The sequence below is a fragment of the Schistocerca cancellata genome, chromosome 6 (assembly GCF_023864275.1).
Source record: "Schistocerca cancellata isolate TAMUIC-IGC-003103 chromosome 6, iqSchCanc2.1, whole genome shotgun sequence".
In the NCBI taxonomy this organism is placed as follows: Eukaryota; Metazoa; Arthropoda; class Insecta; order Orthoptera; family Acrididae; genus Schistocerca; species Schistocerca cancellata.
In genome coordinates this window covers 149,015,241-149,039,592 of record NC_064631.1, presented here as the reverse complement: position 1 = coordinate 149,039,592, position 24,352 = coordinate 149,015,241, and the positions used below count along the sequence as shown (strand labels likewise).

The 24,352-nt window shown below is 39.1% G+C and overlaps 2 protein-coding genes across 2 annotated transcripts in view; one reads left to right on the top strand and one right to left on the bottom strand.

Annotated features, from left to right (window-relative positions):
- Positions 1–1,067: 1,067 nt before the first annotated feature.
- On the top strand, positions 1,068–13,914 carry LOC126191551 (uncharacterized). The gene is made up of 3 exons (XM_049932460.1): positions 1,068–1,225; positions 13,260–13,404; positions 13,491–13,914. Exons 1-3 carry the CDS (start codon positions 1,160–1,162, stop codon positions 13,625–13,627), a joined length of 348 nt encoding a protein of 115 aa, XP_049788417.1. The 5' UTR covers positions 1,068–1,159; the 3' UTR covers positions 13,628–13,914.
- Positions 13,915–15,943: 2,029 nt separating this feature from the next.
- LOC126191245 (CWF19-like protein 1) overlaps positions 15,944–24,352 on the bottom strand; it is a 160,489-nt gene continuing 152,080 nt past the window's right edge. The window contains exons 11-12 of the mRNA XM_049932055.1: positions 24,168–24,328; positions 15,944–16,123 (exon numbers count right to left, since the gene is read on the bottom strand). Of these exons, the coding sequence (XP_049788012.1) occupies positions 15,985–16,123; positions 24,168–24,328 (300 nt within the window). The 3' untranslated portion in view covers positions 15,944–15,984. The remainder of the gene's footprint in view (positions 16,124–24,167; positions 24,329–24,352) is intronic.

Sequence of the window (24,352 nt, the reverse complement as noted above, 5' to 3'; positions counted from 1 at the left end):
TCTTGAATACATTACTTTCTCAAAATTTTTTGATAGAGCTGTCAGAAGAGAGATTGGGCGGTAGTTGTTCTCCCACGTATTTAAATTTGTCCACCATTTGCACAGTGCCTTCCGGTGTTTCCCAGTCTGCAGTGGTATTTATCAGTTACATACATAATAATAAGAACTTCCTAGCCTTTTTGATTAGGACTTTGTATCGTTTTAGTTATGAATACTATAATGTTCAACATATTACCCCCACCTTTGTCACTTTCAAGGCACAAACTGGATAAGGCCCTAAAATAACAGTAGCTGTTACTTGTCGAGATATCGGTGGTTTACGATGTTATCGGTCAGATTCCGTAGAGTTATTCGCGGATGACAGTTAACTGTTTGCTTGTTCAATGTAATATAAATGTGGTCTCTCACTGGAATATCGAACGCGTTAGTGGCGTGACGCAGAGTAAATCTGTGGAGCAGTGGACATGAACTAATGACGTGAGTCAATATTTCTCTTATGACGATTGTTCGAAATTGGTTTTAATGATTATTATTCCTCTCGTAGATTTGAACGTATAATACAATATACCGTAGACAAACGAGCCTGACTGTTATCCTCAGCAATGCAGTTCGCAGCGTGGACTTTATTAGCCCGTTCTCTGCTGCCGCGCATGCGCAGTTCTCATCCCCCTCACGCTTCCTTTCCTCTCCGCCTCTATTGCGGGGAAGCGCCTTCCTAGGTGATGGGGGCTTTAACCACTGTGCACGATCCCAGTTCTCGGAGACACAACCAGGAGGTCCTACAACGCCATATCCAGACTTATAGCTAAAGACGATATAAAAATTTAAACGGAGTTGTGACCACTGAACTTAACTAAAGAAATGAATTAACAATTAAGTGGTTAACTGTCAATTGTGTCTGAGGACGTATATGAATGGAGAAGAACAAATGTTACTTTGCTATGTGTACATGTATCAATACATTTTTTTGTGATGGCTAAAAAGTCTTTATGCTAGAAGCCAATAAAATAAAATCTACGCAGATAGATTGTTGCATATGCATTGGTACTTTAATACCTGTGTCTTTGAAAAGCATGTGCGTATCATCTCTGACGAGTTCATTAGGGAATTCAGGTATCAGAGGATAAAGTTAAGGGAACGACTGTGTTATTGTAAATAAATGAAGTATTTTAAAATGGCAAGCAGTATAATACGCCTGTCATTCCTCAGCAACATAAATCGAAAGGTACCGCACCTTGTGTTGTTGGTGATGTACGCAATCGTGAATATGTTAAAAGAAATGTGTTGAACTTGCTTAATAGTGAATTATCCACACACACAAATCATGAACGAGTACATTCTGTGTATTGTTTCCATATCCAGAAACGAAAGAGTAACTAATAAAATGAGTTTACTGCATACATTAAGGATTTCGTAGTAGTGAGGACGTTGGGAGTAACGTAAAGTAATATTATAGGCGTTCTACGTGAGAAACGTATGAGGTACAGTTCGTTCTTGTTTCATTTAAAACCTACAGCTGTTCCTTCTGTAAGAAAAAAAAAATTTAAGTAAAACTTTTACATTCATCTTAGTTACTCAAGAAAGATTACTGTATGCATCTACATGTGAATGGAAAAGAATATTAATGGATACAGATTAATTTTTTTCTGTAGGACCCTCATACGCAGTGCTTTATTGCATTTAGATTCAATCTCCCCACATAGTATAAGTCCTGTAGCACTTACAAAGCTTTTTTAGTAAAGGATGAGAGGGTGTGCAGAATAGGACTTATTGCTACCAGTTGGTTCATAAGATTTTAACATGTATCTAAATTGTGCGTTCGTTTTGGAAAGGGATGGGGGGGGGGGGGGGAGAGAGAGGTTGGAGATGGTCTTGTTATATGGACACTTGGAATCCACTACTCAGAGCTAAGCTACATAGGCGTAATTGTTTCTGCTGATAGGAACTTGTTTGGTTTGGGGTGATGAGAACTGACTTACGTACTTATTCCCTATGTATTAAGTGTGTTTCGAATTGTTAGTTATAATATGCAGACAGCCAAGCTTTTATTCAGAAAATATTAATCTTTCACTGTCTATGTTCTGTGAAAACTTTATGAATTTCTTAAAAAAATCCTTAGCCCCCCCCCCCCCCCATTATTATTGTTAACAGAAATGCACCAAAGAGTTTCATCCATTGACAATTTTATCAAGGAAAGCATCGCCAGATTCAGCATGCCACAAAAGTTGTTCATTTTGATAAACGTCATTTTGATTCGGGAGTCATTTTACAGGGCAGACAATTCGTGAAGTGGGCCGCGCCATGAATGATGTGGTTGAGTTAACTATGACTAATATTACTGCAATGCCATTCAGGAGTTTTTAATCTCTCTGACTTCACCAACAACAGTGTTTTCTGCAGTCAAAACAAAATGATCTGAATGATCGTAGTTACCATAGCTGTACCAATTCCTGATTTCCATCTCCATATGTAGACTTGGCACTGTGAGAAATACCCAGTCCCATAATGGGTGTTACTGAGAGAGGTAGTACACAGAGCTTTTGCTTGGGACAATGGCGAGGGGGTTCCAACCCTAGTGCAGTCATCGATATGTAGGTTTTCCATGATTTGCGTAAATTACTTAATGCATCTGTGTGAATGATTCCTTTGAAAGAGCGTGGTTAATTTTCTTCCCCAGTCTGGCATACCAAGCGAGGTGGTGCAGTGGTTAGCAAACTGGATTCGCGTTCGGGAGGACAACAGTTCAAATCCATGCCTGACAATCGATTCAGAGGTTGTTCCGTCTCTAATGACCTTAGTGTTGAAGGGATGTTAAATCCAAATCTTCATTCCTTCTCTTCTAGTGATCTCAATGAGTTGTCAAACTCAAACAAACATATCTTCCTTCCTTCTTCCATGCTGAGTCTTTATTCAGTTTCTTACCAGGTTTCGTTTGATAGGCCCTCGTGATCTCTTCTTTTGGTTTCAACCTTGGTGACTGTGAGTGCTTCGGTTTGCAGCTTCACTAAAAAGTGTGCCTATGTAGAACGTACAGAATTTAATAATTATTGGACTTGTGAACTCCTTTTGGTTACAGTTTTGGTAGACTCCTGCCTTCGGTGGGCACATACATGTAGGTCTACTGCATACCAAACTATGTCTTGCCAGCTTATTAATGATTTTTTTCCAATTAACCCTTGAACACTAAAGAGGGGAAAATATTACATTGCTGCTAAATCATTATAAATTTACTACTACAAATTTTATTCAAAGGAAGTCATATATAGGCTAAGTGCTAGCTAATTACAATTGTTAGATCTCCAGTGGTTTGTTACATACAAAATAAGTAACAAATGCCCTGTTTTACACCTTATAACTTGACAATTTTACTGCTCAAAATCTTATTGGAAAATAAGTCATAACTGTTATCCAGTGGTTATAAATCATCATCATCATAACTGCGAAGGTATTTTACACACACTTCTACTTTAGACACTACTATTATAATCTAAGCATGACCTAGCTCGGTCTTCCATGGCCACTCAGAGATCCTTCTTCTGATCCTCGTTTTCCTCATTTGCTGCTTGAAAGTGTGGGCCTACATCAGTGTCATCTGTACACACATCATCCTCCTCATCATCATCCTCTACACTAAATTATCTATTCTTGTCAGTTTCTTCGAGCAAACCTCCCAGTATATTAGTGTCAAAATCAAACTCAGCACCATGTATGTTGTGCACATTTTAGTAGCTAAAGATGAGATTCTGCAGCTTGTGGTCTTGCGGTAACATTCTCGCTTCCTGCGCATGGGGGCCCAGGTTTGATTCCTGGTGGGGTCAGGTATTTTCCCTGCCTCGAGATGACTGGGTGTTGTTGTTGTTGTCTTCATCATCATCATTCATCCCCATTACGGTCAGAGGAAGGCAATGGCAAACCACTCCGCTAGGACCTTGCCTAGTCAGCGGTGCGGATCTCTCGCATCATTCCCTACGCTCCTCGGAGTATGGGACATCATCATCATCATCATCATTGATGAGATCAGCACTGAAGTGGGAAATGTGATGTAAATTAACACTCTTCTAACTGTGACTGCTTGATATTTCATCAAAGATGCCATAGTCCTACTAATATAAATTCTAAGCCACAAAACGAATATGCTGACTATCAGCAAACAGGCACACCATTAGTAAACATTCAGAACATTTACAAAACAAGCACAAGTTTCAGCATAGTGCTGGATTTTGGCAATAAATAATTCAGCCATTGTCAAAAACAATGTCTGCCATCAAGGTACTCAAAAGCACATGTCCAGATTGTAGGAACTGTAAAGAAATTCAAACTGCAATTGTAAAATTTGTGCTGCACGGAGTGGCCGTGCGGTCTGATGCGCCATGTCACGGATTGTGCGACCCCTCCCACTGAAGGTTTGAGTCGTTCCTCAGGTACGGATGTGTGTTTTGTTCTTAGTGTAAATTAGTTTAAGTAGTAAGTCTAGGGGCCAATGATCTCGGCAGTTTGGTCTCATAGGAATTCATACATTTTGTAAATTTTGTGAGGGTTTAGTAATCAAGGTTAATGTGCTCTTTGAAGTATTCCTTAGACTAATGCTATGTTTGGTTTCTTTGTCACCATAATTATTGATACGAGAGGTTTCTTTGGTTAAATACAATGAAAATAACAATTATTTAAAAAAAACAGCTATCTGGCACAGTGTACCAGCAACTTGGTACTAGTTAGCCACTGATTTCAAAAAAGTAAATTCTTGACCAGCATATGCTGAGAACCCTCTAACACACTGAAAGTGCTGTGTGAAGTCCTCTCGACTAGAAAACTGTATTTGTGAAATTATTAAAGGGGCATAATGGAATTCATTTTAATAGTAAAAATAAAACTAAAAATAAATTGTATAAAAGTAGGTCCAGTTGATGATAGTATAACACAGTCTGTTCAATCAGAGAGGGTTAAAATCCGAGTCCTGTGGCTGGTCAGTGCATCAGTGTATTAAAAGAGTGAGGTGCTGGAGTGACTATGGCATTGGACTCATATTCAGGAGTGGGATTCAAATTTTGCTCTGGCCATCCAGAGTTATATTTCTATACTTTAAGACAATATTATGAAAAGGAGAGACTGCTCCACACCATACAGCAGAGATGTTGAGTCGCAGACAGGCACAATGAAAACACTACTAATCATGTAAGCTTTCGGCCAGAAGGCCTTCTTCTGAAATAGACAACATACACACACATATTCACACAAACACAGTGGTCATGTGCATGTCAGTTGCATCTGCATGAATGTGTGTGTGTGTGTGTGTGTGTGTGTGTGTGTGTGTGTGTGATGTCTGTTTCAGAAGAAGGCCTTCTGGCTGAAAGCTTAAGTGTTTAACAGTCATTTTATTGTGTCTGTCTGTGACTCAGCATGTGTGCTAAATGGTGAGTAGCAATCTATCCTTCTCATAATATCATCATTATTCCGCCTGGATTTTCCATTGTTTGACTTCTATACTTTACTTAGAAAGGTTAAGATGTCTCTGAACAGGTCGCAGTGGTTTTCTTTCCCCATCCTTGCCCAGTTTGAGTTCCATCTCAGCAGGATATTGTATCCAAATCTTCCTTCCTTGGTCTGTTAATGACTTCACAATAATTTTATACTTATCTTATTGGATGTTCACCCACAGAATAGTCACTAGAGATTTAATTAAGTTCCTTTGAAAAGAACATGATGTAGAGCATCTCAGATGTACAGTTTTTTGTGCAGTCTTGGTTAGCAATAGTTTTTTTTTCTTTTATTAAATAGTGGGAACTCTTTTTGTAGAAGTATTGAGAAATACTCTGTAACCAGTCAGCTTTGACCAGTGATGGTTTCATACAATCATGTATTTCAACAAACAAAGTATCGAGACCCCTTGCGAATTTGGACGAGGAGGAGGAGAAGATTAGTGTTTATTGTCCAGTTGGCAATGAGGTCATTAGAGATGGAGCACAAGCTCAGATTAGGAAAGGTTGTCCTTTCACAGGAACACTCCCAGCATTTGCCTGGAGTGATTTAGGGAAATCATGGAAAGCCTAAATCTGGATAGTCAGACGCAGGTTTGGACCAATGTACTCCCAAATGAGAGTTCAGCGTGACATGACTGTGCTATCTTGCTTGGTATTTCGGAATTTGGACAATACCTTAAAATATCAGATCAGATTGAGAAAGTAGAATATAAAGATAACTATGGAATACACAATTTGTATAAAAGAAGATTGTCAAGCACATTCATTGGCTTCTCTCACTTGAAACAAACTAAAATTCTCCAACCTGTCATTGGGATGTGCTATGTTTCAATTTGTTGCTGTAAATGTCAAAAATACCTAGGGGGAGGGAGCGTGGCAGCTTCATATCTTTGACATACTTGTTGGCATCACCTTCTTACATGACCCTGACCTGGGGCAGTCCTACAGATCAGTCTGTCACAACACCTGTACAAAAGTTCATTGGTGATGTCAATAGTCAAAGCAGAAGGGCAATACACCCCTTTTGTTACTGTGTTCCAATTATAATTGTTTTGTACACTTTGAGGACGACGGAGGATTGATAGAGAAACACACAAAGAAACGATTGTATCATGAGTCTTACCGATAAAACACCGGAGTGATGGAATGCGTACAGAATAGCCCGAAGAGATGCAAAACAGGCTGTAGCAGCAACCAAATCCTCACGTTGTGCTGATCTATATGCAAAATTTGACACATGTGAAGGAGAGCGGGACTTATATCGACTCACTAAAGCAAGACATTGCAATTCATATGATGATCATCGGTTCTACGGAGTCGATGATGAGACCGGTAATCTGCTAGTTGACTGGAAGAAGTCCAGAGAATGATGGTGCAGCTACTTCAAGAAGATCTCAACAGAAGGGTTCCCCCATCAACCAATACCCATTGGCCATGCTGTTGAAGGGCCCATAAGAGAATTTGCAGTCGCAGAGGTCAAGACTGCTTTGAGGAAAATGAAGCCTGGGAAAGCCACTGGCCCAGATGACCTTCCAGCAGAGTTATGGTGTTCCCATCATTGGAAGGCAGCTGAATGGTTAACGGAACTCTTCAACAAGATCATTGACGAGAGTCGAACACCAACTGATCGGCAGCAGAGCCATCACTGTGCCTCTCTTTAAGAAGAAGGGAAATCCCGCTGAGTGCACCAAATACCATCCAGTTCGATTTCTCTGCCATGCCATGAAAATCTTTGAGTGTGTTCTGGACCAAAGGATCCATGAGATCACACAGATTTCCTGAAACCAAGCTGGATTTGTGAAGAACTGCTGCACATCTGATGCGATTCATGCTGCAAGACTCTTAGTCGAGAAACATCATGAGAAAGCCAAGCCGCTGCATGTAGCATTCCTGGATCTCGGAAAGGCCTTTGATTGGGTGCCACACAGTCTCATCTGGCTATCACTTCGACAGTATGATGTGCCGGAGCAGCTTATTAACTCGGTGCAGTTACTTTATGCACAGCCGAGAAGTTATGTCCGTACAACCTCAGGAATATCCAAGGACTTCCCCGTCACAATCAGTGTCCATCAAAGTTCTGCATTTATCACCACCTCTGTTCATTCTCGTAATGGACACCCTGACAGGTGATCTGCAATGTGATGCTGGCAACAGAAAACAAGCTTGATCTGCAAAGCCTAAGTCAAGAACGGAGTGACCTGTTGGTGCAACACAGTTTGCACCTTAATTTGAAGAAAACCGAGTACATGACATCAGACAGACATGAAATGGGAACCATCATGATTAATGGTGAAGATCTGACTTGTGTGAGTAAGTTTAAATACCTTGGTTCCACGATCACTGTTGATGGCCGACTCACTGAAGAGGTCAACACCAGAACTCAGGCAGCCTGGATGAGGTGGCGAACAACAACTGAAGTCACTTGCAACTGCAGAGGGAAAGATAATTTAAAATCAAAACTCTATCGCACTGTCATCCGACCAGTTGCCTTGTATAGTTGTGAGTGCTGGCCGACTACAGTTGAGACAGAACGCTGCCTAAGCATAATGGAAACAAATATGCTAAGGTGGACAGTGGGCCTCACTAAGTTAGATCACGTTTCTAATGACAGCATTAGGAAACAGTTTGGTGTTGCACTGATCCAAGGCAAGATGCATGAGAGTAGTCTTCAATGGTTTGGGCATGTTTTACGGGCTGGTGATGACTCTATTGCCAAGGCGGGTTACACACTTGAAATCGTCGGCAGTAGAACCAAAGGATGACCTAAGCAATGATGGGCTGATAAAATTCATAAAGACCTTAAATGCATGAATATCCACCCAGATGCAGCCCATGGTAGAGCGAAATGGAGACAACGGACCCATGTAGCGGACCCTGCAGGCACGCGGGACAAATGCTAAAGGAAGAGAAGTAGTACACTTTGAGCTAATGTAACTGTGATGACATTTGAATAAAAATAAATAAAAAAGGACTGTGTGACGTTTTGTACCATTTATTTTTTACTTTCTTGACAGAAGGTAGTTCTAAAGCGTATTTTATATATAGAGCCTATTTTGGACGTGTGACTGTTTTACAGTCATAAAGTAAGAAATAGACTAAAGTCACAATCAGGGTTTTTAGTAAAAACCATGATATTTATTGTGCTTTAAAAGCCCATCTTCAAGTGCTTACCATAGTATTTTATTACTTGTACATGGCATTTCCCAGTGGTCCTGTTACAGCAGTAAAGCTCAGTTTGGTGATGAAACAGTTCTGACTAAAATAAATATGTTTATTGGAAAAATCCCAAGGAAACATTTCAGTCGAAAATCCTAGTGGAATGTAAAAGCTGAAGTATAGATATCATGAATTTGGTTGAGACCTGATAGCAAAGCTCTTACAGCAATAGCGAAAAATTTGTGACAAACAAAGTTATAAAATTTCATTGCTGTGCATGTGCAGTGGTAAAATTCATGATTGGGCTCATCACAAATGTTCAGCTACTTTTATTTTCCGAATATGTCACGATTTCCAAGACTGCAATTAGGTTGGGACCCAAGAGCACTGTTTAAACTTATAATCTTTGTTGTCATGAATATGTGACTCTTTTTCTATGTATGTCACACATTGCAAGGTTGTGGTGAGATTGGAATGTGACAGTTTAGTTGTGACTTGGCAAAGCCAACAAATGTGAAAGCTAAAATATCTGGTTGTGATGACACACTGACCTGTAGCTTAGCCAGAGGCCTAGATTAAGCTGGAATATGATGGTTTTACTTGCAAAAATTAAATTTAATATTTTATTCATCCTCAGTAACCGCAGTTGTACACATCGAAATAATCAGCAATCAGTTGCATAAAAGAAATTTACTTTGTTAACTGGTTTCGGGCACTTAGTGCCCTTCTTCAGAAGTCGTCAGTAAGATGCATACAGCAAAATGCCATGGTACTAAAAATATACCGAAGTAATAAGTAATCAGTTATTATTGCTCGTTTTCTTTTACCGCGGCACTTTGCTATATGCATTTTATTGTTGACACTCACAAGTAAGGCAATAGGTATAACTTCCTGAAGAAGGGCACCAAGTGCCTGAAACTGGTTAAGAAATTAAATTTCTTTTATGCAACTGGTTGCTGATTACTTTGATATAAAAATTAAATTAATAATGTTTGTTGTAACATACATTGTTTCTTCCAAATATGTGAAGAATAACAAGGTTGCAGTTGTTTGGGAACAAAAAGCAAAGCTAAAATTAAATTAATAATCTTGGTTCTCAAAATATTTGCATATTTCTTCTGAATGTGTTAAGATTTTGAAGGCTGTGATTACTGATGTGAAAATGTGACTATATTCCTTTGAAACATGTAGTCTGTCAGCTGCTCTCTAATTGGGTATTTACAAGGGAACCTCCCCATCGCACCCCCCTCAGATTTAGTTATAAGTTGGCACAGTGGATAGGCCTTAAAGAACTGAACACACATCAATCAAGAAAACAGGAAGACATTGTGTGGAACTATGAAAAAAATAAGCAAAACATGCAAACTGAGTAGTCCATGCACAAGATAGGCAACATAACAGGAGATTGTGAGCTCAGGAACGCCGTGGTCCTGTGGTTAGCGTGAGCAACTGCGGTATGAGAGGTCCTTGGTGCAAGTCTTCCCTCGAGTGAAAAGTTTAATTTTTTATTTTCAGACAATTATCAAAGTTCAGGCACTCACACATTATCAACTTTGCTCTCCAAAATTCCAGGAGATGTTCAGATTTGCTTGGACATATGCAGGATTTGACGGTCTACCCACGGAAAAATTTGAAAACTTTAAAAACGTACGTTTTGACAGAACACAGGGATCATAACTTTGTGAAAATAAAGAAAGAAAAATTTTTCACTCAAGGGAAGACTTGAACCAAAGACCTCTCGTACCGCAGTTGCTCATGCTATCCATGGGACCACGGCACTTCTGAGCTCACAAATTGCTGTGATGTTGCCTATCTTGCACATGGACTACACAGTTTGTATATTTTGCTTATTTTTTTCATAGTTCCACACAACTTCTTCCTGTTTTCTCGATTGAACCGTGTTCAGTTTTTCAAGGCCTATCCGCTGCGCCAACTTATAATTAAATCTGAAGGGGGTACGATGGGGAGGTTCCCTTGTTAGACCCAGTAGCTGACACCCTTTTTCTTTCCCATCATACTTTACAGTGAGCACTGACAACATTGTGGCATAAAACAGGTAAGTATGCCAGATCTAGACTTTTACAGAATGTAAATAATTTAGGAGTCGGGTAACAACTCACCGAATAATAGAGGCAATGAGTCATCGGAAAGGGGGGAGGGGGAGGTGAACGAAGAAGACTGAGATCATATAGACCCCAAATCCTCGTCTCCCCCATAGCCTCAACACCTACTCTCCCATTCTCTTCACATGGTCATCCTGTGTCCAATATGCCACCTTCCTGGATACTGACACCCACCTCTAATGGCTCAACACACACCTGTGTCCATATCAAGCTCACTATCAACAGTACCTGCATTTTGGTAGCTGCCATACCTGACACACCAAAAAATCACCCCCATATAGTTCGGCCAGCCATGGACAATGCATTTGCAGTGATAAGAATTACGTTGCCCAATGTGCTGCACTACCCCCTAAACCTAGTCTGCAGACAATTTCTACACGATACCCTCACACACTCCTAACCCTCAGACCACCCTCAAAAATCAGCTGTGAGGAGCACCCTCATCACAGCCCAATATCAGCATGGACAGAAACAATTCCAGGGCTAGGGCTTCAACTATCTACCATCATGCCTGGAAATGAGGAACATCTTACTCACAATCTTTCTCACTCACTCCCAAAATTGTATTCTGCCTCCAAACCAATCTATGCAATATCCTGGTTCATCTTAATGCCACATGGGTCTGTGGAAGATGCAAATGTAAGACGTTTTCAATACACACACCCAGAAACATTTACTCCAATCCCTCGCAGGCTTATTCTACCCCATCAGAGGATCTCTGCACAACATTTATGTGGAAATGACCACCAACGAGCTGTTCATCTAAATGAATGGTCAAAAACAGAGTTGACGAAGTGGAATCTTGCCCCAACACCAGTGCTTCTCTAAATTACATAGATATTTGTCCTTACAACACATCCTTTATTCCTATAATCTTAGTGCCTTCAATCTCTGCTAGCCTCATGCCCAGACCCACCTCGACCGTGTCCCAGGATCTTCATTCATTCTGCATCTACACCCTCTTTCCTGCAGTTTTCCCTTCCTCTGTACTGTCTGCCTCTCCCAACTTCCTCCCACCACCACCACCACCACCACCACCACCACCATCATCATCATGCACTGCAGAAACTCACTCGTGTTCGTGTTGCATTTCTATCCCATGCACATGTGACTCATTCCTTGCCATCAACCACCCTATCCTGATCCTCCGTCCCACTAGCTACAAAGACGTCGTTTCAATTTTATGCAACCTATTGGTGTCCAAGCAGTTAAAGCATGACACCAAAACTCGCAGCACCTGAAGAATTTGGGGGTTGGTCATTGAAATATTGTGCATAAAATGGAAATAGCTTGGCTGTACACCTGGAAGTATACCATTTATGCAATCGCATAGAGTTTTTACGTTTACTGCTAAGGAAAACTATTTACTCATGAAGGAGGTAACTTAGAAAACTCTTATTTGGCTGTATTTGAGTATTGCTTCACAGTGTGGGAACTTACCACATACTAATATGAAGGATAGAGATGATTCAAAGACAAGCAGCATGTTTCATCACAAGTTTGTTCGACAGTTGTGTGTCGACAGAAAAGCTCACCCATTTCCAATGGCAACTGCTACAAGAAAGGCATTCTCTCACAAAGGTTAATTTTATAATTTTGAAAAAGTATATTCGAAGGAAATTCAAGCAACTTGTTACTTCTTCCTACATGTATGTTATGAAATAGCCACGATGGTAAAATAAGATAAATTAAAGCTTATACAGATGCTTACTGTCAGTAATTCTTCCCAAGTATTATACACAAATGGAAGAGAAAATGGGAAATGATATGTGTTAGTAGCCTCTTTCACACAATAAAGTTGTGAATTACAGATGTATATCTGCAGAAACACACCTGGTATGTGAGATATATTTCAAATTTGTAATACCCTAAAACTTATCAGGTTGAGTTCTAGGGAGCCAATAGTGAGGCAAAAGGAAAATTTAATTTATTAGTGTAACTGCAGCACTATGGATCTGAAGAATCACTTTAACCTCTGAAAACTAATTTTATTTTAAATCTTTTTCACACAATAGTGGTTCTGACGAGCTGAATTTTGTGTATTAAAAAATTATTTATTTACACAGTGACTGTATTGCAGATAATAGTTTTGATGTGTTGATGTAGAAATGCATTAGGTTAACATTTCTTTATTAAAGGGAATTGCAACAACATTACTTGTGGCAAAAGCAAGTTTATTTTGAAAGAAGAAATAAGAGCATTGGGACATGCAGATCAGAACCACAGAATAACAACCTTGGAATATTAACACAGTATGCCATAAAAAGTAACATTTCAAAATAAGAAGCAATAGAGAATTACAATCCAACTAAAGTTCTTTTGACATAATAAATTTGTGGAGGTATTTTTGACGGTAATATTACACTAGTACTGATGATGATTTTACTTTTACCTAACACTGAAATATTCTTCAATACATGTAGACTCATGCCCAAATTGAGCATAAAGAATGCTGATATACATATCTTAAAAGGTTCACCACTGAAACAAAAAAATTTTGCAGGTATCTGGACGTAGATGTTACTGTGTTGGTAGCAAACCAGCTTCTCCCAAGCAACCAACTGGAACTGGAAGTAAAGTACCACCAAGTATAACATCAGTAGATGTTCCTGGTTTAAGTGCAGCAGTTTACCAAGTACCTTCAGGAGGTATACACAAAACAATAATCACAGATTTTGTATGTTCAGGAAATGAAGCTTAAAAATTGAAAAGTATCTCTTTTTTTTTTTTCTAGGAGTAGGACCTGGGGCATCCAAAGATGGCGAATATAAAAATCCTGAATATTACTCATACCACAATACCTCATATTTTGAAGCTGAAATTGAAATGTTGAAATATCGTATACCTCAACCGTCAAGCCTTTCAAAATAAATGTGACACAATAATTTAGCAAATACAAAGACAACTGAGATGAAAGAGAATTGCTAGTGTCAGTTAAGTGATTTATGGTTTAATAGCTGCATGCATTCTCTCCAGTTATTTCTAAAACAAAAACTAGGTGAATACGAAATGTCTTAAGCTGTGGAGTTGCTCATTGCTAAAGATGAATGAACTTCATCTTAGGTAAAAAAATGGGACTACAATTATTACATAGTTTTTCCTGACATGTTGTATATAAAAATAATGGAGCTTAATTGTAATAAAGTTCTGAGCTACCATTTCTTTTTGTTCTTCAAATTATTGGACAATGTGCTTATCTGTCTACCTTTCAGTTCCTTCTAACTCTCATATATCTTTTTCTTTCTTTCTTTCAACATGACATTTGTTTGTGTGATTTCTCCCATTAGGAATGCTTGCTAATTGAATCTTACACAATAGCCTAAGTATATATGTGGGAATGACCAGCAACAAACTGTCCATTCGCATGAATGGACACAGGCAGACAGTGTTTGTTGGTAATGAGGATCACCCTGTGGCTAAACATGCCTTGGTGCACAGCCAGCACATCTTGGCACAGTGTTACACCGTCCGGGTTATGTGGATACTTCCCACTGACACGAACCTATCAAAACTCCAGAGATGGGAACTTGCCCTTCAATATATCCTCTCTTCCCGTTACCCACCTGGCCTCAACCTCAGCTAATTTTGAATGCCACCCCTCATTCATCACTTGTCACTCAACATCATCTTTGGCTCTGCACTTCCGCCTCAACTGATATCTCTGCCCAAACTCTTTGCCTTTACATATGTCTGCTTGTGTCTGTATATGTGCGGATGGATATGTGTGTGTGTGTGCGAGTGTATACCTGTCCCTCTTTCCCCCTTAAGGTAAGTCTTTCCGCTACCGGGATTGGAATGACTCCTTACCCTCTCCCTTAAAAACCACATCCTTTTGCCTTTCCCACTCCTTCCCTCTTTCCTGATTAAGCAACCATGGGTTGCGAAAGCTTGTATTTGTGTGTAGAATAATGTTGTCGCCACAGAGAGGCACAACAAAATGACTGCTAAACAAGTGAGCTTTCGGCCAAAAGGCCTTCTTCTAAAGTGTGTACACACACACACACACACACACACACACACACACACACGGTCGTGTGTGAGTTGAGTGCACCTCAGAGAGAGAGAGAGAGAGAGAGAGAAAGTAAGTAAGTAAGTAATCATATATCTAAAAACAAAGATGATGTGACTTACCAAACGAAAGTGCTGGCAGGTCGATAGACACACAAACATACACACAAATTGTTTGTGTGTCTATCGACTTGCCAGCACTTTCGTTTGGTAAGTCACATCATCTTTGTTTTTAGATATATTTTTCCCACGTGGAATGTTTCCCTCTATTATATTCATATAAGTAAGTAATCATTTACTTAAAAAATAAAATCAAAAAATTATTTTACAAGATACTATGCAACATTTAACTTTTTGTGAAAAAAGTCTGTGTACTATTTTGCTAAGATAGGTCTACATTAGAACCACGTATAAAGATTAGCAATGGTATAAATTAAGTAAAATATATAAAATACAAGTTACAGTGGGTTTCATTGGAAGCACTAAAGTGAAGACTGCTTTATGTTGTGAACCCATGACATTAGTAATGACCATCAATTATTAGTACAGAGTTACCACTCTGACAAAAACTGAAACCATAATTATTACATATATATAACTGTTGCTTTGGCACTTAGCGATAGAGATTTGAGTGTAAACTCAGGTTTTTCCTAAGTAGAAATTTTGCAAGTCACTCTCAAAATAGTGACTGGGGGAAAATACAACATTTCTTGGAAAATAATATTATCTGTTGGATGTAAATAGTATGAAAATGCCAGGTGAGCCTGGCAAAATCTGGTTGGAAAACATCCCATTTACTTAAATGCAGCTTTGTGTTAAATATTCCATTCTTCTGATAGCAGCTGGATTGTGTTTCTTACTTTGCTTCTCACATAGTCCATCAGCAAATAATTCGTGTATTATTGTATATTACACACTAGTGTATACATAGGCTTTGGGTGATACAACATATAACAATGGAAGTTTTGTTTCATTATTGTTTAACTCCTTGTGATAATTTTAAATATTTTAACATTAGTTAGTGAAATGGAGGATAAACTTTCACTTTTACAACTTTAATTGGGATAATGGTATTTTTATAAGAAACGGGGATATTGAGTGGTAAGTAGGCACTTCTCTTCTATACCAAATAAAGTTCATTTTATACTTTCATTTCTTATAAACTTAATTATTTATTCAAACAATAAAAATTTCTTGAAATGTTCATTATAAAATCATGTTTAAACAGTAAAATCAAACGGCTGAAAAGAGGCCCTAAAAGTTTTCGTCAATTCAGTTTCTTCTTCCTTAGAAACTTTACAGTCTCTCCAATCTGCTCGATCCACCATATTCAGTACTGACTCACTGGCCAGAACATCTCTGGAACACCAAAACCAATTATTTAATACCACGTAGTATGACTGCATAGTGTGAATTTATTACATATGATTGAAAAATAATAAACTGAAATAGTAATAACAGTATATAATGACTCTGCAGTACAGTTATAATCAGGTGTCAATTTACGGAAAAATTCCTTAAACTATGAATAAAATAATTCCATAGTCATCCTCCAAAAATTGTTTCTGACTGATAAGTAGGGAGTTTACTCCCTTTGGAAAAAAAGGACACCATAGTTATACTAATATCTACAGTGAAATGGGAGGATTGGGGGTGTAACTAAACTGGCAATGCTACAAGCAACAAAAAATATAGTCAATGACAAAACACACACACACACACACACACACACACACACACACACACACACACACACACAGAGAGAGAGAGAGAGAGAGAATGGATATTTGAAAGTGTGCTGTTCATTTCTTTTACTGCAAGACAAGTGGCTGCACTCTTTAGGAGTCATCTGTCCATGATAAAAATTTGGTCTGGTGAAACAAAACAAGACTGAAAATTTTCATGACTAGATTCATTAAATCAATACTTTCTGTAGCGTAATCCACAGCCACTGTGGAAAGGAGTGGAGTTATGCATACTAAACAAAACAGTTACATGTCTGTCGATATACGTGGTGTGATCAAACAGTAATGAGGATTTTTCTTAAAGAATCTTTATTTATTCATCATCATCAACTTTGTCCACTTCACAGTAATCCTCCTCAGATATAATATACTTGTGTCAGTCCTTTTTCCAATATGGAAGCACTTCTGTAATTCACTTTTCGTTATGGTGTTCAGCTCCTTCGGTGATTCTGCTTTTATCTCATCAATGGTCGCAAAATTACATCCTCTCATGCTTCTCTTCAGCTTCAGGAATAGAAAGGAGTCATGCTGAGTGCGATACGGTAGTGAGGCTTGTTTTGTCTTTTGCCAAAAAATCATGAACAAGCACTGAGGTTTAAGCGGAAGCATTATCATGATGCAATTTTCACAAGTGGTTTTACCACAATTCTGGTTGGTTTGGTATTGGCTCTTAAGGCAATTTCCATTGGGATGATTGGGCATTGGTTTTGACGTCGTGCCCATATATCCATGTTTCATAACCTGTTATAAACTTCTTTAGAAGTTGTAGATCGTCAACTTCATTCAGTGGTTCCTGAACAATGTCTACCAACATCGTTTTTTGTCAAAATTCAAAAATCTTTGCTGCTTCACTTTTCATGCCCAATGAGCACGAGGTATACTGACATTATCGGCAACTTCTCTGATAGTGATTCAGCAATTTTACAGAACCATTTTCTTTACTACTTCCACATTGTTGTCAGTAACTGATGTGCTGGGACATCCACGGTGGTCGTCTTTTTCAACATCTCAATCCTCTATGGAAACATTTATACCACTTGTAAACTCTTGTCTTACTCATAGTGGATTCACCAACAGCCACAGACAACACTTCAAATGCTGTGCTGTATTTTATTCCATTTTTTAAGAAAAATTTAATGCAAACTCTTTAATCCATATTTTTCAGAAATAACTGTCAACAATAAACTAAATATTGAGAACAGCTTAAAATGCAAACATACATCACAAACATTTGTATGAACAAGTCAGATGTATAAGGTTTGCGAAAAAAAAAAATAAATAAAAAAATTGATTCCCATTTCTTTCTGATTTCACCGCCTACGCCTTGAATGACCATGTTTTCAGTTGATCTACTGCAACATATTAAGTTAACATGAAAACAAATTTATTTACAAAAATCAAGATGGAACAATGCCCAATTTGGATGGTGTTGTGAAACAAACTACTTTCATTGTTTTGAACTGAACAAGGTTGTATCTGCTCTTCCAGTGCATCAGAATATGCTTTTTCTTCGTTTGAAACTTAGTATCAGGAATCATAAACACAGACTTCAGTGTGGAGGCTGAAGTAAAAGGAAAAATAAATTGCATATGTGAACAAATGTTTTTTTTGCTATATGATCAGTAAACAATGCGAGACAGTGGTTAATTCAGCTCGTAATGAAAGGAATGCAATTTTTTGTACATGAAAGGTATTAATAGTACAATGATTTTACCTTTGCATCTAACACATACAAAGCTGAAGCCCAAACATGTAGCTACCACAATTGAAGCCATAAAGCAGGAAGGCAGTTCAGTTCTTGCCACATGCCTTACTGTGCTTTGCAGAGTATAGACACAAACAAAAATAATTTTATCTTCAAAACGGTTCAAATGGCTCTGAGCACTATGGGACTTAACATCAGAGGTAATTAATACCCTAGAACTTAGAAATACTTAAACCTAACTAAGTACAGTGTTCTGGCATAAACAAAAGTGCTGGAACAAAGATGCGGAACGCAAGAGCAGAGAAGGCAGTGAGGAAATGGCAGCTAATGGTGCGCAGAATTGGACCGCGCTGCACCAAGAGCGACACCTGGAAGAAGTGAACTTAAGCACCACTCCTGCTAGCCTTCGCCACTCAGACTGGCACTGGTTCATGGACATTAGTTATCAGTGACATATGGAAAGTTGCCTGAACAATCACATATCAAGGCCTCTAAATTATATTGCAAGTCACCCCTCATTTGTGACTACTACTTGTAAATCTCCAAAGTTAAATATTATCTATTTGCTTTCTAGAAATAAAACTACTAATGTTATTTGTTTGAACTGTTGTATAGCATTCCAAGAATGCAACATCCTTTAGGCACCCTAGAAGCAACGAGTTGGCAAGACCCCACAACTGGTGACGAGTCTATACACGGCCTCCGTGCCTGATGGCCATGGACTTTTTTGTTGCTGGTGCCTTAATCTTCTCTTGTCTTTCATTTGCAGGGGCACATATTGCTTTAACAGTTTCTTTTCGTTTTGGCTGATCAGTGTTTTCAAGTGGGCATTGCAGAACATTTCTTTGCACATCTTTTTGTCTATTTGTGTCTTCCAACATGATCCCCCCACCTGTCCCGCCCCCTGCTCAGGCACTGCAGCCCCAAGCATTAGATGCCACACAACTCATGCAGGTGTTTCAGTTTCAGACAAACCAGATTTCTGCCCTGCTCAACACAGTGCTGCAGCTCCTTGCCAATGCTGCGCGCTCGACAGAAAAAGCATGGCCTGCTACCGCTGCTATACTGCCTTTTCGGCAATTTAGTGAACAAGACGAAGAATGGCTTGAGTGGTAACAAAAGTATGAGGCACATTTAGTTGCCCACAATGCTGCAGGTACTGTGAAACTTCCTTAACTACTATCAGTGGTAGGAAGTGCAGTGTTCAAACTTATCCAGAAGTTACATCCTAACACCACTCAGAGTGAACTGTCATACAAACGAGTAATTGCTTCGTTAACTAACTATTATGATCAACAAGTGAAGGTGGTATCAGTTTTTCAATTGCAAAAAACGGTCAGAACAAACTTATCGCGAGTGGGTAACAGATTTGCAGGGTATGACCAGGAAATACAAATTCAAATGTGCTTGCGGTGCTTTATATTCAGATGTTATGTTGCATGATGCGATTGTATACAATGTGACTGATGTCAAAATCAGAGGACAAATTTTGAAACCGTCTGATCCATCATTTCAGCAGGTAATGCAAATACTAGATCAGTATGATTCTGGTGCCTTGTCGGCTCATACACTTTAGCAGCCAGCTATTTGTTGGGTTGAGTCCCTTAGTTGTGATCACCCCATTCTGCACAGGCGGTGTACGCTACCCACACCGGGCAAACAACCTTCCACACCACCTAAGCAGTTCGCTAAACAGGTGGCTACATAGGCGAACAGAATTAAGTCTTGCCCTTGCTGTTGTACACGTCACAAATGCCAAGACTGCCCCTCCCAACAAGTTCGGTGTTATGCTTGTGGTAGGAAAGGACATGTGCAATCCGTGTGTTTGCAACAGAACAGACATAAGAATTCGGCCTACTCACAAAACTCTCATCACAAGGCCCATGTGATTAATGCAGTATATTCCAATCTGCAACTAGCAAGTGTGCAGTTTTGTCAGTGATACGTCAGTCAAACAAACTTTTTGTTCATTTACTTATTTGTGGGAAAAGTGTGAAATTTCAGTTGCACACAGGTGCCACTGTCACATTGCTAAATCATTACACATGTGAACTGTTAGGCTTCCCACCCCTGTCTAAAACTACTGACAGCTTATAATGGACAAGGCATTTCCGTTCTCGGAACATGTACTTTGCCTGGTAAGTATCGCTCACATATGTGGACAGTGACTTTACAGAGCTACAGTCACGCGAGTGTGAGAATATATTTGGTCTTGATTGTTTTGATTTGTTTGGCTTTAATATTCAGGGCAATGTGCTGTCAGTGTCTGCATTCAATGCAAAGGACAGTGTAACTAGCTTGGTAGAAGAATTCCCGGAACTCTTTTCTGAAGGTGTAGGTAAAGCTAACAATTCTGTTGCACATATTACACTGAAAGACAATGCTTAGCCAAAATTTTGCTGGGCCAGAACTGTTCCCATTGCATTTCGAGACAAAGTTGCTGCTGAACTTAATGAATTGCAAGATAATGGAGTAATTGCTCTCTTATCAGCTAGTCAATGGGCAAGTCCACTGTTTTTGCTCCCCAAAACTTCAGGTTGCACCCCGCCTCTGTGTTACCTTTAAGTCTACAGTCAACCCACAGACTGTCATTGCTACTTATTCACTGCCACACCCATGTTTTTGCTCCCCAAAACTTCAGGTCGCATCCGCCTCTGTATTACCTTTAAGTCTACAGTCAACCCACAAACTGTCATTGCTACTTATTCACTGCCACACCCAGAAGATCTCATGGACAAATTAGGTGCTAGATGCTACTTTTCAAAAATTGATTTGCACAACACATTTTCAAATACCGCTCGATGAAGAATCTCAAAAAGTGTGTGTACTGAATACTCATTTGGGCTTGTTTAAATACTTGCATTTGCCTTTTGGCAGCACTTCTGTACCTGCCATCTTCCAACCGTATTTGGAACAGCTGACTGCACAAGTGCCAAACTGTTCAAACTATTTGGACGGTATTGTAGTAGCAGGTTGTACACCTGGCGAACATATTGCAAATTTACATGCTTTATTTCATGTTTTATCTGAGGCAGGACTAAAGTACAGACTGGACAAGTGTAATTTTTTTTATATCTGAGTTGCAGTATCTTGGTCATGTCATACACAGTGAAGGTGTACATCCTCTTCAGTCACATTTGTTTGCCATAGAAGACTTGCCAGTTCCTCGCAATATCACAGAATTGCAGTCAGTTTTAGGGAAAATGAACTATTATATTCGGTTTATACCAAATGCTGCACAAATCACAGCTCCATTGCATCGCTTGCGTCACAAGAATGTCTCCTTTGTTTGGACAGATGAGTGCCAAGTAGCTTTTCAAAAACTTCAAGATGCATTGCTCAGTGATCGATGCTTAGTTCACTTTGATCCTGACAAACCAGTTGTATTGCAAGTTGATACTTCCTCTTACAGAATCGGTGCAGTGCTTTTGCACAGAATTGGCGATAAAGACAGACATATTGCTTTCACATCAAAAGTGTTGTCCAAAGCTCAGTGTAACTATTCACAAATTGAAAAAGAGGCTTTGGCTATTGTGTATGGTGTCACCAAATTTCACCACTATTTGTATGGCAGAAAATTCTACTTAGTAACAGATCACAGGCCTTTGCACTCCTTGTTTCATTGGACAAAACCAGTTCCTGTACGAACTGCTCAAAAATTGCAAAGGTGGGCTTTGTTGCTGTCTCAATACCAGTACGAGATTGTGTATCGTCCGACAGCTCAGCATGGTAATGCGGACGCCCTTCCACACCATTCGATTGGCCCAGATACAGACTTTGATGCTTCTGCTGCATCTTGTTGTCACATCAATGCTTAGTATTCTGAATTGCTTCAGTCTTTTCCATTGAACTATAGGAAAATGCCACAGGCCATGGACACTGATCCAGGTTTGAACATTTTGCTCAATTATATTCACACATCTTGGCCTCGTTGAATCACATAAAGAACTCTGTAGTGTGCTGATACTTTGCACATCAGCGTAGCCTTGCTGTACAGAAAGGTGTGATTCTTGTTGAGAAAGATAGTGTCCAATCACGTGTGTTGATCCCTAATCCTTTGCAAAAAGAAGTGTTGCAGTTACTTCACCAAGGACATTGGGGGATTGTTTGTTTGAAACAGTTAGCACATTGACACTGTACTTGGCAGGGTATGGATGCCCAAATAGAACAGATGTGCCACAGTGTCACGCATGTGCAGAAAATCAGTCTGCTCTGCCACAAAAGTTCTCTGCTTGCCGCATGAACTGTGGCAAGGCACCTCAGATCACGCGGCTACCCCACACGGCTATGTTTTACTGTTCATCTGTGCTGTGACTAGAGCCAATCACCTAGATACAGTCCACAATGCAACAACGAATCAATTTTTGTTGGCACTACAAAGATTTATGGTCATTCCACATACTACCAACAGCTTAAAACATCCAAACATTTTATGCAACTAACAAAGGGATAACAGAAACATAGATGGTCATCTCTGCTGATAACCAAAAGATGTGTCCAAAAAGTACTTGGACACTTCAGCACAGAAAAGGAAGCCACCATCAACGTGAAGCCAATCTCCCACACTGAAGACAAAGTGTTCTTTTCCTCACTTTTCCATTAGAAACTATTATTGTAATAAATATCTATGTAATCATTTGAAATAGTGAGTCCACTTTCTGGTTCAAGAACTACAAATCAAGGGACTCTCAACATTACCAACAGGACCCGAGCCACTTATCATAACAGACATGATGAGAAAATTCAGATTTCATCGGAAAACAGCACAAGATTTCTGGAGCAAAGAGTATCTCATGCTATTGTGTGATTTCCAAGCCAAATTCCTAAATGGAAAAAATGGTGAAGATTCAAGTCTGAGACACTGCCCTTCACCAAGATGAAGTCCTCTTATAGGACATGTGGCAAAAGGAAAGAGATGCACAGCCATCCTTGGCATTACTGATGGAAGACCTCTCATTAAGCCAGCCCAGCTGGTTGTACCCCTGGAGATAGACCAGCATGGGGAGGATGTGGGAGATTGCCAAATGTAATCACTGATTTTTTTCTATGTCTTTGCATTTATATGTAAAGGCATTATGTAACTTCTATGTTCTGTAATTTCTGTGTAAATAAAGTTATATGTTGATTGATGTTAAATAACTTTCTAATTGCTCCCATATGTACAACAGAGATTTAGAAATCAAAATTTAAACTGAAAACGATTTCCACGGGCAGATGCTGACTCTGAGCATAATTTATTGGTTATGAACTGTAGAATGATACTGAAGAAACTGCAAAAAGCTGGAAGATTAATGAGACACAACTTGGATAAACTGAAAGAACGAGAGGTCACTGAGAGTTTTACGATGAACATTAGGCAGCAATAGAAATACAACCGAAAATTTTAATGTACTATAGCTTTTGTGCTGATTGCCTCTGAATGGCTGTGCATGTATAATATTTCAGTGTATTACATGCCCCTCCCCCCCCCCTTTTTTTCACTTCTAGCGGTTCCATGGTCTTTTATTCAAATGTGTACCATTGTTAATTGCTAGTGTCTTGTGTTTTAGTGCCCTTTTTATTAAAAAGAAAAAGTATTATAATTTGATTACAGTCCATCCAGCAGGAGACAAATGGTTAGCTTTGAGGGAGAAAATAGTGAAGGCTACAAAGGATAAAATAAGCAAAAAGACAAGGCCTACTAGGAATCCAGAGATAACACAGCACATATTGAATTAACTAACAAAAGCATAAAATATAAAAAACAAAGCAGGCAAAAGGGAATACAGATACCTAAAAATGTGAAATTGATAGAAAGTGCAAAATGCTAAGTAGGTATGATTAGAGGCTGCAAAAGCACACATTAATATGGAAATTACAAGATGCTGCCTGTAGGAAAATACAAATAAAAGAATGTCTTTATTAATGTTAAAGTTATTTACTGTATAAACAGGATACTTTAATTCATAATTACCTTCCAAATTGCAATGGGAAGTTTTTCTTGATTCTGTGGAAAAGTTTTTCACCAGAAGGCAATTCAGCATAAAAGTATGGAGTCCCTGGAGGTGCTATCTGATCTAATTTTGCATGTTCTGGAAGTTCATCCAGTTGTATTCCTTCACCTTCGGCATAATCCTAAAAAGCAATTAAATGCAGTGT

Coding starts and splice junctions, on each gene's coding strand:
- LOC126191551 (XM_049932460.1), top strand. CDS start 1,160: ATGAAGTATTTTAAAATGGCAAGCAGTATAATACGCCTGTCATTCCTC. Junction 1,226..13,259: donor TCAGCAACATAAATCGAAAG/GTACCGCACCTT, acceptor AAAATTTTGCAG/GTATCTGGACGTAGATGTTA. Junction 13,405..13,490: donor TTACCAAGTACCTTCAGGAG/GTATACACAAAA, acceptor TTTTTTTTCTAG/GAGTAGGACCTGGGGCATCC.